Here is a 17643-nt window from a genome sequence, read left to right on the forward strand (position 1 = left end):
GGGGGATAAACGCGTGAGGAGGCAGGCGCAGTCCGGGTGGATGAAAGTAACAATTTATAAAAAAAGTTTATTTTCATTTCTTCATGTATTCACTCAGCCAAGGCAATATGCTCCAGGCCAGCAAAACCCTGAAGGATGCAGTACCACTAAAATGACTGAAATGTTAAATACTTGCTAGATACAATTATTTGTCCCATGAATTTACACGGTACAAGTTCATGTCAGGTAATGTCAAGGTCAGAAAACCTGCTTCAAATGTTTTAAAAAGGTGTGTTTGATGTCAAAGTGACAATAGTGGCAAGGCCTGTGTGCAGAACGGACACCACCGCCGGTCTGTGCATCATTCAGTGTGACTCTGCAGGTTCCTTCTGCTGATGTCTTCTTCCTGGAAAATGCAGCTTGTACATTGTAGCGCATTGGATTTCTCTTGAAGTTAAAGCTCAAACAGCTGACTTTTAGCTTTAATTGATGGGTGTTTTACGCCCACTTCAGACTATGAGAATGTACAGGCCTTTTAATTCACCGTCTGCCAATTTTAGGGGCACTCAAGCGAATGGATACGTCAACATAAACTGTTGTAAATTGACCGTCCAATATCTCTGACTCCCAGACGCAGAGCCTCAGAAGGTGAAACGTTGGATCAAAGACAGATAAACTCTCAGGTGACCCCGCCTGTATTTTTAGTATCATTTACCCGTTCCCTTGTCTTAAATGTCCCATACAGTGGTCCTCCAATATATAGATGTGGACACAAACAAATTAAAGCTGGAAGTCAACACGTGCAGTAATTGTTTTATTTTAAATCCAACGTGCCGGAGTATAGAGACGAGAAAATGGTTACAAAAGCAGTTGAAGATCATTTGGCCCAGGGTTAAAGATGACGTCACAAGAAAACAACTGTGCACAAACAAATATGTTTCTATAAAGATCGCCAGATACTTATTTTCATTATTTATTCATTCTTTTTTGCGCTTTGCTCAGGGTGCACCGTGTTCCGCTGCGTTTGTTTAGAGAATCATTCGCATGGATCCTATGAAGAAATGACAAACGTCTGCTCTACATTGCGACAGATGTTTGGCTTTGTGAAAAGACACATGATGCCTCGTCCTCTCTCCAAGCGTAACATGGTGATGGAGGCTAAAAGAACAGCCTGTTCTCCCTCAAATCGTGTGTGTGTGTGTGTGTGTGAGTGAGTTTTCTTCCTGCGAGTACAATCTGTCCATCAGTGACGAACAGTTTATTGTGAAAAGGAAAATAAATATTAACAGCCCTGTGGTACAAACTAACAGGAAGGAACTTGTTGTACCGATTAACCCTTTTTATTTTTTACCGCACGCTCTGGCCGTCTGTCCGGTTGTAATTGGCCTTGGCATGCCGAGCAGGAACAACCTGTACAATTTCAGAACAGCGCTGGGTCCGGCCAAGTGTCGGGAACACGTGTAGCCTGGCTGCTTTCATAACGCCAGTCTGGCCACATGGCTCTAATTCTCACTTCCCTAGACGTCAGGGGGGTTTTGATCTCTCTGCTTCCCCCTTTCAGATCAGACAGCTGCTTTCTTTGTTCTCCTTCAATATAAATATCCTGTCTTTTCTTTTCTTTTTTTAAGTTCCCTTTGTTAGGTAATGGCTTTTTTTTTTTTTTTTTATCTCGGCGCTGCACAAAGCCTTTCCCTTTGTGCCCCCCTCCCTTCTCTGCTTCTTTTTATGCTCTTTCCGTTCGTCTCTCACTGCTCACTGATTTACGCTTATCCCTTAGTTAAGATAAGATAAGACATATGTGTAATGTCCCCTTAGGGCCAGCAGTGCCACAGTCAATAAAAATATACAACAACATCTTCTGACAATGCCGGCATATCGCACAACCCCCATGGCCACCGTCCGACATTACCTATTGAGAATTGTCATCGTCATAGGCAGGAATGTGTTTTCATCGTGAGGGAAGCCTGCTCTTGGGGACCTGAGGGGGAGAGCTGCCACTCTGGGTGGACACTATGAGTTGGATCTGACACTATCGTCACCTGACAGGTTTACTCATTGAAGTTAAAGCTGAAATATGTAACCCGTCACCCGCTGTTGTCCTCGACGTCGACGAGAAGACATGACGTTGAAAATGCATCACAGACGTTCAACGTTTCATCTCACCGGCTGAATGACCACGTCCACGATCAACCACGTGCATACGGTTGACGCAGAAAAGGGTGCTATGGTTACCCAATGTTTTACGCAGCAGGTATAAAAGCTTTGCTTCGGTTTTGTCACAAAGGAAACAACTAAGAGGTGAAAACTACAAATCCCTTCTTTGATTTGAATTGTTGCCTTCCGTTTAGTACGAGTGCTGTTCATTCAGTACAAAACCAGATAAGCTACGACAAACTGAATGGGATGATGCACCAAGCGATTCAGACGCAGTATAATGCCTTTTGCATAGTCTGATGTATCGTGACAGACATTTTCGCGGAGCTGTAAAGATCTTTTTGTTTTTTTGTTGGACACATTTCTCAGAGGTTGATCAGAGGCTGAAAGTACATGCTGTGTTCTGAAACAAGAGCTTATGTAACAGGCTATTTAATGAGTGGCAGCCTCCAGACGTACGTCTGTGCGTGCATGTGTGTGTGCGTTCTCCTCTTTCTTCCTCCTCCTTCTCAGCAGCAGTGACACACTGGCCTACAAAACTCAGCTTTCCACCTCCACACCCCTCTACAGCTCTCTCCCTTACCTTGTCACACAGTCATTGTCTCTTTCCCTTGTTCTTCCCATCTGTTATAATTATGTGTCTTAACATTTCTCTGACAGACAGACACACACACACAGACAGACACACACACAGACAGACAGACAGACACACACACAGACACACACACAGACAGACACACACACAGACAGACAGACAGACACACACACAGACACACACAGACAGTGGGACGGTTTCATAACTCACCTGCCTCGCTCTAATAAAGCAGCCTTAATAACTCATTTAGGGCAGTCTGTTATATAAGAAGTGCGTGTGCGAGTGCGTGTGCACGTGTGTGTGTGTGTGTGTGTGTGTGTGTGTGTGTGTGTGTGGATAGTTTTTTGTCTCTCAAGTCAAGTTAAGCCACCCAGATAAACCATACTGATATTGCTTGGTTTCGTTTGGGCTCCTTTCAAAGCCGGTTTATGTATCTACGTCAGATCTTTGTGATATTTCTCCCTCAGTTGACCTGCAGACAAGAATGTGTGGAAGTGTAATTATTATTCTGTAGATTCTGTGAGTGGTAATCCACAAGTTTATCATTTTTACTTCTGCCAAGGCTGTGTTCTTTAGTCTCGTATGATAGACGAGTGTGTATTGTTTTGGATATATTTGATATATTGGTCAGTTTTTTTGTGTGTTTATCTTCTTATTCATGTCGCCATCGCTCTCTGTCTGTCTAATCTTCCCAAATCAAATCGTCTCCCACACTTTTCTTGTTGCTACTCGTAAAAGTAAGAGCGCATTATGATCTCAACAGCCTGTCACACACACACACACACACACACATACACACACACACACACACACACTCTCGGGTTGAAACCCTCATCGCTGCGTATCTGCCAGTGTGTATATATTTGAATGTGTGTGTCTATAAGTATAGATGTTCTTTAAGTGTCACAATGCTGTGTGTGTGTGTGTGTGTGTATGTGTGTGTGTGTGTGTGCAAGGTTCTTGTGAACATGCTTGTTGTGTAACAGCCAGAGGCAGCGGTTACATAAGTGTCCCTCCTCATCTGACCAACATTGGTGTTGTTGGCCTCTCTGTGTGTGTGTGTGTGTGTGTGTGTTTGTTTGTGTGTGTGTGTGTGTGTGTGTGTGCGCGCGCGCGTGTGTTTGTGAGTGCACAAGCAAACGGGACTCTTAATAGAGCAGCTTGTCTTGTGGGCAGCGAGCATTTGTGGCGCATCAAGGTGGAAATAAAAAGGAGAGTAAGACGAGTTTTGATTGGATCGTTGCTCTCGACTCTTGACCTACTGACCTCCTTTCAAAATTTGTACAAAATTCACATTTATCCATGATCCGTTTTACTCCGTCTTCTGACATTCAAACACAGACGCCTAATTTAATTGGCTGGTGACTGTAAGATAAAATCTTGCCTTCATAGATAAAGAAATGCTTTGAGCAAGTTGGAGAATTGGTTATTGTGCTTTGTTCTGGTAGGTTAAATAAATAACGTGGAACTCTCATTGGATTCAATGTCCTCCACCTCACGCCTTTTAAAGGTCGTTGTGATTCCTGCTGATTGATAATAATAATAATGTTTAATGCTTACGTTGCACACCATGTTTTCATAACTTGGTGTACCCAGATTATTTAAGCAAGATTTCTTTCTTCTTTTATTTCTAATTTTAAAGATCCAAATCTTCTAAATAAACACAGATCAATACTTACGTTGTTTTTATTTGTGTGCCACTGGAGACGGATTCAAATGGCGGGTGTGTGAACTGGCGTACTTGGATGTAATGGCCAGCTGTTTGATTACCTCACCATGAACTCCTCTCAAACCTGGCGCGTTGCCTCAGACTCTGGTTTTGCAACAAAAATAGCCCTCTTCTCAAAAGTCTGTTACAGTACATAATTACCATTTAAGTTTTCTAAAATCCGTAGAGTAACTACAATCAATGTATTTATGGTTCCTAGTAGAGCGGACACAGAATTGATTCATGTTTCTCTCTAGAAACCACAGAAACTGCCCTCTTGCGAAGAATTATTTATCCCTCCGTTTCCTGTCCCACTTCCTGGAATCTTTCTCCGTCTTTGTTGGATCACCAAACAGTTTGTCCTCTATTTGTGTGCGTGTGAGAAATGTATGACGTGAAGGATTCAACGCCGCGTTCGTCTGCCGTCATCCGGGATCTGTTTCCGTAGACGGTTGGAGGACACAGCGGGGCGTGACCCAGACCACTTGGTTTCAGTATGTAGGTCAGTGACTCACCGGGATGCGCAGTGGAGGCAAGAGAGTTTAGACCTTAAGAGATGGAACTGTTTGCTCAGGGAGCGACTGCAGAACACACACACACACACACACACACACACACTCACACGCACGCACACACCTGAAAACAGTGGATCGTTAATTCAGTTACTTTGGGGCTTTTCTAAAAAAAACAGATCTCAGAGGGGGAATCCACAGACAGGCTGTCTCAGTCGGCAGAACATTATTAATGGAGCAGATTGGGAAAATGTTGTGTGACGACTTTGCAGATTTGAAATCTTTCCTGGTGTTTGAGAGCTCGAGGGCAGTCAGCCATCTGTTCCCGAGAAGTCCAGAGAAAGCCGACTCAAGCACTTTGTATCACTTTTCAGAGCCAAGAAAACGGCTTGAATTCACCCAGTGAGGGCTGAGAGGGTTTTCACACCTGAGAGCAACACAGATGTGTCACATCAGAGGAGTTGATGGAACTACACATTGACAGGTTTTCATAGACGGTATGTTCTTGCTGCTTTTAGATACTGTATACATGTATTCTCTATAGGGGAGTACAATGTTTGGTTTCTTTTTATCTTCCTCTCGCTTTCTCTCTTCTCTTTGAAACACTGTCACACTTGAGGGAATGCCACACACACACACACACACACACATACGCACGCGCGCGAATACACACAAACAATGATGAATTAGTGGTGGCTTCACATTCTTTGGAGCCGCATAACTTTCAAGTACATGTTGTGACGTCGTTATTTATTTTGTGAGGAGCAGCACGTCTCAAACCCACGGGAAGTGTCCAACACACGAAATGAATGGCTCAGAGAATATTCTGCAGGCGCTTGTTTACTCTGTGACACTCGCTGACTGACGATGATTCAGCGCTTCATCGAGACACTTTCTCTTCTCAGTGGAGATGCAGGTCAACCGCGTTCGTACTTTATCATCTTGTTTTTCCGACTTTGTTTTTGCTTCAAATTCCTGCCCGCATCTCCTCCCCATCACTTGCCGCCGACTATTTTAGTTTGAGTCGGTAGCATAGCATCAATCGGCTTGCCCACTCCCATTTTTCCACTTTTTGAAGGTATCACCTCCACTGAACTAATGCACATTTAGAGACAGCTGTCAAAGTGTGAGTCGTTAAGTTATTCTCACCTGATACGTCTGTTGTACGTCTGATAAAGCCACGGACCTGAGAGTTAAAAGGTAGATCGGAGAGTCGGCTTGTTGACTTTAAGGTTTGTGACTTAAATTTCTATTTCTGGTCTTGTTAGCCTGCAGGCTTAACCGCAAAAAAAAACATTGATAATGTGACAAATAAAGTGCCACTATCATTAAAATAGAAAACGCCCTTCTCCTGTCGTACATTTCATGGTGGGAAGAAAGTGTCTCAACATCAATAGAAACTTCTCAAGCCCACTGCTGGAGTTTACTACACTTCTTTACTGTCAATTCAGACAATCAGCAATTAAATCCTTATGTAATGTTTCCACAGCACCCAAAAGTGTGTGTGTGTGTGTGTGTGTGACGTATTTGTGTGTGTGAGTGCGTTCGTTGTATAAGCGCTCCCCATCTCAGCTCATAGAGCGCTAAGACTCTCCCCCGAGGTGTGTGCGTCTGCAAGTCTGCGTGTGTGAATCAGGACGTCCAACTGCATCCATGTGATTGTGTGGCGGCTTCCAAACTGCTCTATGAAAAACAAGGTCCAACAAAGGAGAACATTTTCAGCAAACTATTAATGTCAATAACTCAACTAGCCAGATACATGAACACAAGCCAGACAACACAATAGGTGTGTCTCCTCATCCAGCTGCTTTGAATGCCAACCGGAGGTCCTTATCTTTTCGGAAACAGATAAACGTCTCTGGTAAAACAATTAAAGTGGTTGTTAAATGTTTGGACTCTGTCCGTAACTGCGGCCACTCTTCTAATGGCCCGTTCCGCCACATCCGACCCACTCTCATGAATCCCAAATCCCATACAGAATTATTATTAGTCACTAAAAGGAAACAGGTTTGCTTCTCTTCCACTCTAATATCATCTATTATCTCTCTCCCCCTCTCTCTCTCCAGAGTGTGTGTGTGTGTGTGTGTGTGTGTGTGTGTGTGTGTGTGTGTGTGTGTGTGTGTGTGTGTGTGTGTGTGTGTGTGTGTGTGTGTGTGTGTGTGTGTGTGTGTGTGTGTCTCCACCCCCTCTCACTCTGAAGTGCATCTCTTTGAATGATGACCTGGCTTTCATCTCTCTCCTTTCTCCTCTTTCCATTCCTGTCTGCCATCTGAGTGTCTCTTTAGAGTACTCACCGTGTGTGTGTGTGTGTGTGTGTGTGGATGTTGAGGCTCTGTGCATTTCAGGAATTGTTATATAACTGTTCTGTAAGGTTGAGTTTCAGGGAGGGAGGGAGGGGCCCAACGGGGACGTGTATGACGTGTATATCAAATCTGGGACATCTTTATGCAAAATAACTTCTTGTTTTTGATATTACAACCATTTCCAGTTTCACGAAAGCTTACTTAACATTTCCTACACGCACAATGTCTGGAAGCTTATATCTGAAAAAATCAAATCATGTAGTGCACAGGAAAATGAAAGGTGAGCACGAGCAATAAGCTGAAACAATAAGCAATAAGCTGAAACAGTGAAAAGATGCCGGCGGCTACGATTGAAAATAACTCAAGGTCTGTTATTACTTATCATTTGGATAAGTGGATCATTTCACATCTAAAGCTTAAAAAAAAAGATATTAACTTAATTATCAACTCAAGGGAAATGTTATCGGTAGCCTGAAGAAACATCTGTCCTTATGTGAAGCGCTTGGTGTTTCCAGTCCTGGTTGTTGGTCGCCAGCAGGTTCATCTAAACAAATGAAGTGACACTGAGAAGCTTGGCTCAAACTCTTCGTTGGTCTTGGAAAAAACAACTATGGAAACTCTACCTGAACCTGATGTGCAAAATACACCAAAACCAAAAAATTGGACTGGTGTGTGTATTTATAATCTGTCCAACTCCGATCCAGGATAAGGACTCGATAAGACCTCTAATGTTGTACGTCCGTTACTAGGTGTATACTAAACGTATTCTAGTACGTTTGTGATTGGATAAGTCTTTTTACTTTGTCTTCATGGGCAATAATTAACTTGATATCACAATGTTCACAAGTGAATTGTTTTTAAATGCCAATCTAAGACACACACACACTCCTAAGACAGGCTTGTGTCATCAGCAGCCAGATCGAGAAGTTTGTTATCACGTAAATGGACTGAAGGGGCGTTTTATGTAAGTTGTTTTTCAGCGCCCATCACCAGCGTCTAAGCTTCATTATGTTAAGGGTGAGTGAGTGTCTGTTTGCCAAGTGTCATGCAGTGTGTGTGTGTGTGTGTGTGTGTTTCATAAGCGGTGCATATTTATGATCCAGCTCTTACATAAGTCTCAGATTTGGTTGAGTCTGTCTCAGAGGGAGAGAAGGAGAGGGATTTAACAAACAGTATATCAGAACAAAACATTGTTAAGACGAGAACAACAAATTAACACAGTGTCTTCATCATTTACTCAAAAGGAGTGTTGAATATTAATTTGTCTCCAGACACACAACATATCACATCCTTATAGCACCATTTCTGAATGAAGTCCTCCATGTTGTCTAAAGTCAATCCAGACTCTGGCTCTGACTCGGGACTTGAAGACAGGAAGTGCTTCCTGTCCGGTCCTGCCCTCCACTCTGCTGCTGTAGATAGCCAGCCCAACACCAGGTTGAGGCGCTGCCACTTGGGGGCGTTAACCTTCCTGTAGCAGACCCCTAGGATAAAGGTGGTCGGAGACCAGGTTTCACCAAACCTTCTGAAAACAAAGTGCAGGGCATTAAAAAGGTTACATAGTCTTTTATACATAGTCTTTTACAGTCATAAAAACAGTCTCGCAGAAAGGACATAGATTAGACACAGTGGGGTTAAGAACATATACAACTATTGACAGCAACAGCATCGCTTAAAACCCTCCACTGGAGATCTCCAGTCCTCTTCTTAATGGGAGGTTTAAGCAAAACCCTGTATCCTGGTCTCAAACATTTCATTGTGTACTCACTGCAGTAAAGCTGAGAGTAGAAGCTCACAGCTCCGGATCTCCTCAGTGTCTCTGAGTTCCTGCCCTGTAGCAGAGCGCTCTGCCCGTTCTTCTTCTGCAGGCCAAAGAAGAAGCGCTGCACTCACGAAGCGTGACCTCACCAGCGCCCTGTGGGCCTGAGTGCCCAGCAGACTTTTTAGACTTGAGATCGCTAATGTGATCTCCATCTCCAGTGGATTCTGCTAAGTTCTGCAGCTTCATAATTTCAGTGTCCTCCACACATCGGCGAGCTTGTGTTGCTCCACCAGCTGCCTCCGTGTATGCTGGGATGGACTGTGAGGCTCCAGGCGGTTCCTGTCTAGCAGATTATTTTCAGTTAAAATCTCCTCCTAAAAATAAAAGATCCTACCCATTCACTCAGCATAAAACGCTTCTTAAAACCTTTAAAAAACCCACTCGCTCAGGTCCTGAAACAGGAGCTTAAACATTCAGAAGCACCACAGAGGTGTGCTGCAACTTGGCCTTCCCCATCAGCAGCCTGCCCTCCACCACCTGCTCCACCTCCACTGACTCTGGTGTAAAGCTCTCTGAGAAGAGGATGCCCACTGGTTGTGCTCCTATGACTCATCTTCACTCCCTTCAGGTTCTTAGTTCTCTGGAGAAACACCTTTATTCTGTCCACACTGTACCCTCTTGTGTCCTTACGGGGTTCAGCCCTGGACTCAGAGGATTCATCGTCAGCAGCAGAGTCCTCTCCCATACTGGACTTAGACTCTGGTGCTTCTCTTCCTGCTTTCCCTTTGCCCGATGTTCCTTTCTTTGCCTGCACACTTTCACTGTCCTCCCTACACTTCCTCTTCAGATGGGGAACTTTAAGCTTCCCCTCATCCTCCACCATGTCAACATTCTGTCAACACGACATCTTCCACAACTGTTTCCTTCCCACATTTGGGTTAAGTGTTTCCTGGCTCTTACCGGCCTCCACCTGACCGTCCTGTTGAGCCTCACCCACCTCCCCCTGAACCCCCCTTGTTGACCTGACCTACCTGCTGTAGCACGCGCCGGCCGGCTGCGCAAACACCCACACAAGAACGCAACAAACAACCACGTGCACCTAGTAACCCCACCGTGACACAACCACATACACTGCACTCTATCTACCACTTTCACCAAGAAATACTGATAGAAAACACCATCAACTAACTAACTAACACTCTCAGCTCACAACCTCCATGCTCACGCTCAGAGAGAGAGAGAGAGAGAGGAAAGGTGAAAAGGAGGAAAGATGGAGAACTAGATATGAAAATAAGTTTTAGTTAACGGTGCTAAATGTGCGATTTCTAAATGTTTTCATTGAAGTGTACTTTGGTTCAGGATGAGCAAAATCTTCATTGTCTTCATTGCAATCAATTTGAATACATTTGAAAAGTGAAATCCTCTAAGCTGGCAACAGCATATCGAATGAGTCAAACCAGTTTGGTGTTTTCATTTCAAACAAAATAAACATGCCTGATTGGACAAAATGCCAGCAGCTCGAGAAAGGAAAAGGATGCGTGTGTATAGAACGACCTATAACCATTCACTCTTTGATCTTAGATGACTCAATACAATAGTGGACTTTTGAAAGTGGGAAAGGCTGAGTTTGGTCCTTAATATTAGAACAAAAATATCATTTCTTTTTTTTAAATAATGGCAGCCAAAGGTCATTTAGCTTTGTCTCCTTAGAAACAAGGAGTGTGGTTTGTTTGAGACTTTCTCAAACCAAACAGCAGATGTTAATCAAAAATAGAAGAATGATCTTAATAGTTAGTCCATCTTTTGAAATGCCATCCACACCCATCTGTCCCCTTCTGACCCAATCTGACATTGGGAAGCTGCCTATCAGAGAATCGATTCTTGAATCAAAGTATTATTTTGTAGTATTTGTATTATCTTTCAAATGTTTCCTCAAATGTGCACTTACAAAACAGAGTTCCATCTTCTCTTCTTCGATTTGTATATTCAGCCAAGAGAAGCCATACAGTCTAATTGTAAAAGTCTGAATATTTAGAGTTCGTAAATCAATTCAGAATCGAGTGCGATAAGAATCTAATCTCAAAACATGCATCTTGACCTGTCACAGTATGTCTTTTTTTTAATTGCACGTCAATAACCATCACTTATTCTCTTCCTGTCCTCCTCACACAGACCAGTCCCACAGCGCCCCCTTCAGCTCCGAGAATGAGGCCCAGGGAGGCGACTCGGCCGCGTGGCAGTGTACCCCTCCTCCATCTACCTCACCTTCGGGGGAAACGGCGGCCCATCGTCCGACCTCCCAGCCCGCATCCAGATCCCGCTCCAGGACGGCCAACCAAAGCCCCACCCCTTCCTCCGCCCTGACGGAAACCAAGAAGAGGAGCTCCAAACCAACGCACATGAGACGCAACATCAGGTACTGAACTCGAGCGGTCGTCTCGGTCAAAGACTTTAAATGTTTTACTCTGTTGGGATCCTGAAGAAACTTTGACATAAACTGCAACAATGAACCCCCGGTCATTCATAGTTAAAGCTTCAGATGAAGAGTCAACCTGCTTTATTTAGAAAGTGATTCCTATACTTGGAAGGGATCGTTGCCATGACGCTAAAGCACAGGTTTCTACTGATGTAATGAATCGTGAAGTTCTCATTGTGTGTGAAAATACACACCTATTATCACAAATAAGTCATTTTTTGTTAGCGTCCGTCTGGAAATGGGAAAAGGGGCTTTTAGGTGTGCTGCTCCTGTGGCTTGGAATCTGCTGCAGACTGATTTGGGTCTACGGGAGCCGGTCTCTTTAGATGGTTTTAAAAAGAGATTGAAAGAGTTGGAGGAAGGTTCATCTGGTTGTAGATGTTTTTCTGACTGAGGTATGTGCACTTGTGTGAACTGGGATGTGATGACTTGAGTCTTGGTTTTGGTTTTACTCGTTTTTTTTATTGTCTGTCACTGTTTTATGTTGTATGTCTGAAACTTTGTTAAATGTGCTTTTGCTGTCTTGGCCAGACATCTCAATGAGGCTTTTCCTGGTTAAATACATTTTAAATTCAAATAAAATAAACAAAGACTCACTCCTATTGTCATACACTTATTCAACTTTTCATAACGTTCATTGTTGGCTATATAATGGGATTCATCATCACTCTCCTGCGTCTCTTCATGCCTTCTGTCTCTCCCTCCTCATTCCCCTCCGATTTCATTTTGAGGAGACAAAGACCAAAACTACTGCTGGAATCTGTCAATGATTATACGTGTGTGCGTATTCTCGGTCTGCAGCTTCATTCCTCCGACAACCAGTGACCACAATGTAGCTCAACCTCAAATATGCTTTACATAACAGCGTCTTTACAATAACATCAAACATGTCAGAGAAGCAAACCCTGACGGTTGTGTATGCAAGTGTTAAATAGTGGAGTCGTTGCTGTTAGTTACAAGATGCTTTTCTATTACATAACAAACACTGATAAGCTACTTTTTAAAATCAGAATGGGCAAATCTGAAAACACAGTGATATAAATGAGTATACAGTTAAATCCATGGTGTCTTAATGCCATTAACAAATACAATGACGGTTGTTAGTTTGTAAAAACACAATACCATACAAAGGGATTGTTCCCCCTTGTGTTTGTAGGAAGTTACTGAGGGAGCATCAGTTAGAGTCGGTGACCAAAGCCGCCCAGCAGGACGAGTTGGAGAGGAGGCGACGTCTGGAGCAGCAAAGCAAACAGGATTTCCCCGTACCACTGCTGCCTGAATACACAACTGGTAAGAGCACTTACCCCCCAAAAATGCTTCCATAAATATTAACAGCATCCACTGGTCCATCAAATCCTGACATGCACATCTATATAGTTTCCAGATGGCCAGCCTGCATATAACGAAATAACTAACTTGTCTTTCTTTTGCTTCCCTTCCTGTCTCTCATTGCTTCCCTGTCTTCTTTTCCTTTGTTGTACCCTCTTGATCTGCTGCATCGTGCCTGTCCTTCTCTCCAGGTGATGTGTCGTCATCGGCGGCGTCGACAGCGTCGCAGCAAGAAGTGAAGTCGGGCCGACGGGGAGTGATCTGTCTGGACTCCAGCAGCGCGGGCATCAGCAACACTAATGTGCCCACCTCCGCCACCACAGAGCGTTCACACAAAACAGGTGAGACATACGAACATTTCACAAAGCACGTTTTTTGGAATGAATGTGCCCATTACAATTTGATATGCCGCCCAGTTCGACCACCACTATCAAAAGGAAATATCACTTGAATTCACGTTTGTCAGGGGCGGGTGGAAACCTCACATCTCTAAAGCATCCGTCTCCCGGAGATTAGGCAAAGCAGCATTAATAGACTCATGACAGCCATGCGTTTACTGAATTACACACTTTGTTTCAAATTGCTTTCTGAGCCCAGGGGTCTGGAAAGAAGGCACATAGAAAGACTGGATCAGCTTGAATTTCCAGGAGAAATAACGGTGGATTGAAAAACAAGCCAAATCTTTTTTTACTCAAAGGGCCACACAGCAGATATTCATCTGAAATCTTATGGATGATTTGGAGGAATGATTGTTGGGGATGTTCAACATGACAATTTTGTGTTAAAAAAACACGCTAGATGTATCAGAGTGAGGGACTTCTACGCTCATTTCAGCCTCAAGTAAAAACAATATGGAGGAAGTTTCACTTCATTTCAAACAAGGCTTTCAAACTAAAACTTGGCATTTCTTAGAATTATTTCAACCCAAGTCTCCCTGTATACATTTAAACAATGAAGGTGCAAAACTGTTCCTGTTCGGGTGTGTTGCGTTTTCGTAGCTTAGCAGCCATGTGCATCAGAATATTTAAAACCTCTTCAGGGTACATAATGTACCGTTCCCTTATTGCCTAAGTGCACACACACACACACACACACACAGACACACATTCAGAGCCACTCGAACAGTCAAGGATGAACACACACTTTTAACATACACACACACTCAGTTTGGAATAAACACATGTACGTTCTACGTGGAAAGAAGACCAAACTGTAGACACACAAACCTACAACACGAACACGCCCACAGATGAGAGACAGAGAGAGAGAGAGACAGAGAGAGAGAGAGAGAGAGAGAGAGAGCGATCGACGGTCAGAGTTAGCTAACCTGTCGTTTGGATGAACAAAGTCAGAAAAGACCAAAGGAGAGAAGAAGAAAAAACAAACGGAGGGAGTAGAGCAATGAAGGGAGCAGGTCTTTGGAGCAATAAAGCTGGCTAATGCTGGGTATGAGACAGAACACACACACACACACACCTACAGACACACACTCTCACGGTGGCACAGTGATATTTCCAGTTGGGGTTGCATAATGTCTCCCCCTCCACTCTAATCCTACTTGTATAACCAGCCATTCACTGCACTTATATAAGCTCTCTATCGCCCTCTCTCTCTCTCTCACACTCTCACACACACACACGCTCATGCACAAACACACACACACACACACACACACATACACCTCTCCTCGTCATTCCCTAACAGGCCGCCAGCTTGTGTAACTTTCACCACTTGATACAGTTGACTTTTAACATCACGGCGGAGTCACCGTTCAGCATCACTTGAGATGAATTTATCAAGGCCAATAGAAATACGTTGTTTTTATGGGGAACGCTGCAGTCTTTCTGCTGTAAAGCTGTCTGAGTTCCTACGTTTTCTCCTTGGATCAGTGGAGAAAAGACCTCAAATGGAATTTCTTCTAAAATGTCTCCATTCTTTCCTTTTAGTTAGTGAGAGATGATTTACTTTAATACGTCTGTGAGCGCCAAGTTTTCAGTCTGAGATCAAAATGGGTTTTCTGAACATTGAGGTAGAAAAACTGTTTGCAAGAACTGCAGTGTAACTTTCAGAACCCCCCCCCTCCCCATGCAGATGTGATAGCTCTGAGCTTGGGCGAGGACAACACCGCCGTCCACGTCGGCAGCAAATTCACCACCGAGGAAGAAGAGAGCGAGCCAAGCGACGCGCACGCTAATGACGCCCTGAACCGGCCGGACCCCCAGGGCAGGGTGCTGGTCAACTTGAACCATCCGGCTGCGGAGAAGGACCTGTTCCTGTTGCCTCAGCTGGCGCGAGCAGTCAAACCTCACCAGGTATTTTTACTGCTGCACCCAAAGCAAACACTTGTTCTTGCCTGGTCACCCTGCACACGCTTTGGGATGTGTGTATAAGGAAATAGGTATTTGAATATTGTAAAATCAATAAGTAACAAATGAAAAATGTGTCCAAATCTGCCTTGGATGGGACATTGGATGGAACATTTGTTGACTATTTTAATTTAGATTTCATGACCTTTTTAAGGCACAGACAGCCTACTGACTGATTTTCATTCAGTTTTAATGAGATATCGCTTGCGCTTTTTCACCACGACCATCTGTCTCACTTCCTCCTACTTCTAATTTCATTACATTTTTTCTTCCTTCTTTCCACACCACCTCGCTCGCTTTTCCTATTGCCACGGCTCCAACTTTCTCTTTGTCACCCTCTTCCTTGTCTTCTTTTTCCTCCCTTTCCTCATTAATCCTCCGTCCCGTCTCGTCCTCAGATCGGTGGAATCCGTTTCCTGTATGACAACCTGGTGGAGTCGGTGGAGCAGTTCGGCAGCAGCAGCGGATTCGGCTGCATCCTCGCTCACAGCATGGGCCTGGGCAAAACGCTGCAGGTCATCTCCTTCATCGACATCCTGTTCAGACACACCCAGGCTCACACCGTTCTGGCCATCGTACCTGTAAGCACCTGTGGGCGTAATGTTGGAATGCAAGAGAATGGAACCGGTCGGATTGATAAATGAGACTATCGATTAGGCAACATGACTGAATAAAAGAACAAGAGCTTGAGCACAAAATGCAATATGGAGGCTGGATGACGTGAGGATTGATAAATTGATTATTTCTCCATTACTTTCCTCCCAGGTGAACACGCTGCAGAACTGGCTGTCAGAGTTCAACATGTGGGTCCCGCCCCCGGAGACGTTGCCTCCAGATACCGACCCGGGACTGGTTACACCTCGTGCCTTTAAGGTTTACATCCTCAACGACGAACACAAGTGAGTAACAGGAGCAAGACTTTTTTTTAAATATATTCCTTAAAAAAAGGGAAAAAAAAGAAGGAGAAATACTTTTTAGAGGATTTTTAAATCCGGTATTTTCTTTTAATTCTTGTTTTCTCTTTTTTTTTATACAAGATTATCTTATTTTTTGTATTTATTTTTGTATTCAGTCTCTCGCTTTTTACAAACAATGACATAGCTTTTCTTGCGTTACCCAGGAACACAGCGACCAGGGCCAAGGTGGTGGAGGATTGGGCTCAGGACGGAGGGGTGCTGCTGATGGGCTACGAGATGTACCGCCTCCTGTCGCTGAAGAAGAGCTTTGTGGCTGGGAGGAAGAAGAAGAGCAAGAAAACAACAGGACCTGTCGTCATCGACCTGGATAAAGAGGACCGGCAGCAGGAACTGCTCAAAGGTGGGAAAGGTGGAGAGTAGAGGGAGGACCACAGAGAAGTGGAAATATGGGCTAAACATGTGTAGGCCACATGTGTAATGTAAGCTACTTTTTTAAAGCACCAGTGTAGATAGAATGTCACTGACGCTATTGTTTGCCTGTTCTCTTCCTCCAGGGATCGAGCGAGCCTTGGCCCGGCCCGGTCCAGACGTGGTGATATGTGACGAAGGCCATCGCATCAAGAACTGCCACGCCAACACGTCGCAGGCTCTGAAGAACATCCAAACCCGGCGCCGTGTGGTCCTGACCGGCTATCCGCTCCAGAACAACCTGATCGAGTACTGGTGCATGGTCGACTTTGTCCGACCCGACTTCCTAGGTAGGCTATTTGTTTTTACCAACCGCTCGCTGAAATTAGCATGAAAATGTTTGTCCTCGTGAGACTGTATTGTTGCTTTTATTTTTCTTCTGACTCCAGTTTTTACATCCGATATGTATTTCAGGTACAAGGCAGGAGTTCAGTAACATGTTTGAGCGTCCCATTTTGAACGGGCAGTGTGTGGACAGCACGCCTCAGGACGTCCAGCTGATGAGGTACAAGAGCCACGTCCTGCACAGCCTGCTGGAGGGCTTCGTTCAGAGGTGAGACAGCTGCCGTCGTAAACCCACAGCTACTGCTCAAAAAACTAAATTAAATATTTAACAGACAACACTAGTTCTAGTGACATTTTGGCTCTCTTAGACTGAAGAATCCTTCATTTTTAATAACATTTTACAAATATTGACCGTTATTTTACTTTGTTCCAGGCGAGGTCACGATGTCCTGAAGGACCAGCTGCCCTCTAAAGAAGAACATGTAATCCTGGTGCGTCTGTCTCCCCTGCAGAGGGCGCTCTACACAGAGTTCATGAACCGCTTCAGGGAGGCAGGAAACTCCGGCTGGCTCAGCCTTAACCCACTGAAGGCTTTCTGCGTCTGCTGCAAGGTGAGTGTGTGGAGGGAAAGCTACCTGGATACCAAAACACATATATTTAACATCGATGCCTGACTTGCCCATCCCTGAATTTGAATGTGCAATAGGTACAACTATTATATTTAAAGCCTTTTATTTGAACTGTATTCATTCATTCTCTCTCTTGAGTTCCTGCGGTCCTTGAAATATT

At 44.2% G+C, this 17643-nt stretch overlaps 1 protein-coding gene across 3 annotated transcripts in view; it reads left to right on the forward strand.

The window, feature by feature from the left end:
* Positions 1–17643, forward strand: part of LOC117733243 (helicase ARIP4-like) — a 49345-nt gene that overhangs the window by 25218 nt on the left and 6484 nt on the right. For all 3 annotated transcript variants that reach the window (XM_034536726.1, XM_034536729.1, XM_034536728.1), the window contains 10 exons: positions 11186–11429; positions 12646–12779; positions 13010–13159; positions 14910–15130; positions 15583–15765; positions 15950–16083; positions 16305–16501; positions 16656–16859; positions 16984–17122; positions 17288–17465. In XM_034536726.1, coding sequence (XP_034392617.1) covers positions 11186–11429; positions 12646–12779; positions 13010–13159; positions 14910–15130; positions 15583–15765; positions 15950–16083; positions 16305–16501; positions 16656–16859; positions 16984–17122; positions 17288–17465 — 1784 coding nt within the window. The remainder of the gene's footprint in view (positions 1–11185; positions 11430–12645; positions 12780–13009; positions 13160–14909; positions 15131–15582; positions 15766–15949; positions 16084–16304; positions 16502–16655; positions 16860–16983; positions 17123–17287; positions 17466–17643) is intronic.

Source organism: Cyclopterus lumpus, chromosome 7 (genome assembly GCF_009769545.1).
Source record: "Cyclopterus lumpus isolate fCycLum1 chromosome 7, fCycLum1.pri, whole genome shotgun sequence".
In the NCBI taxonomy this organism is placed as follows: Eukaryota; Metazoa; Chordata; class Actinopteri; order Perciformes; family Cyclopteridae; genus Cyclopterus; species Cyclopterus lumpus.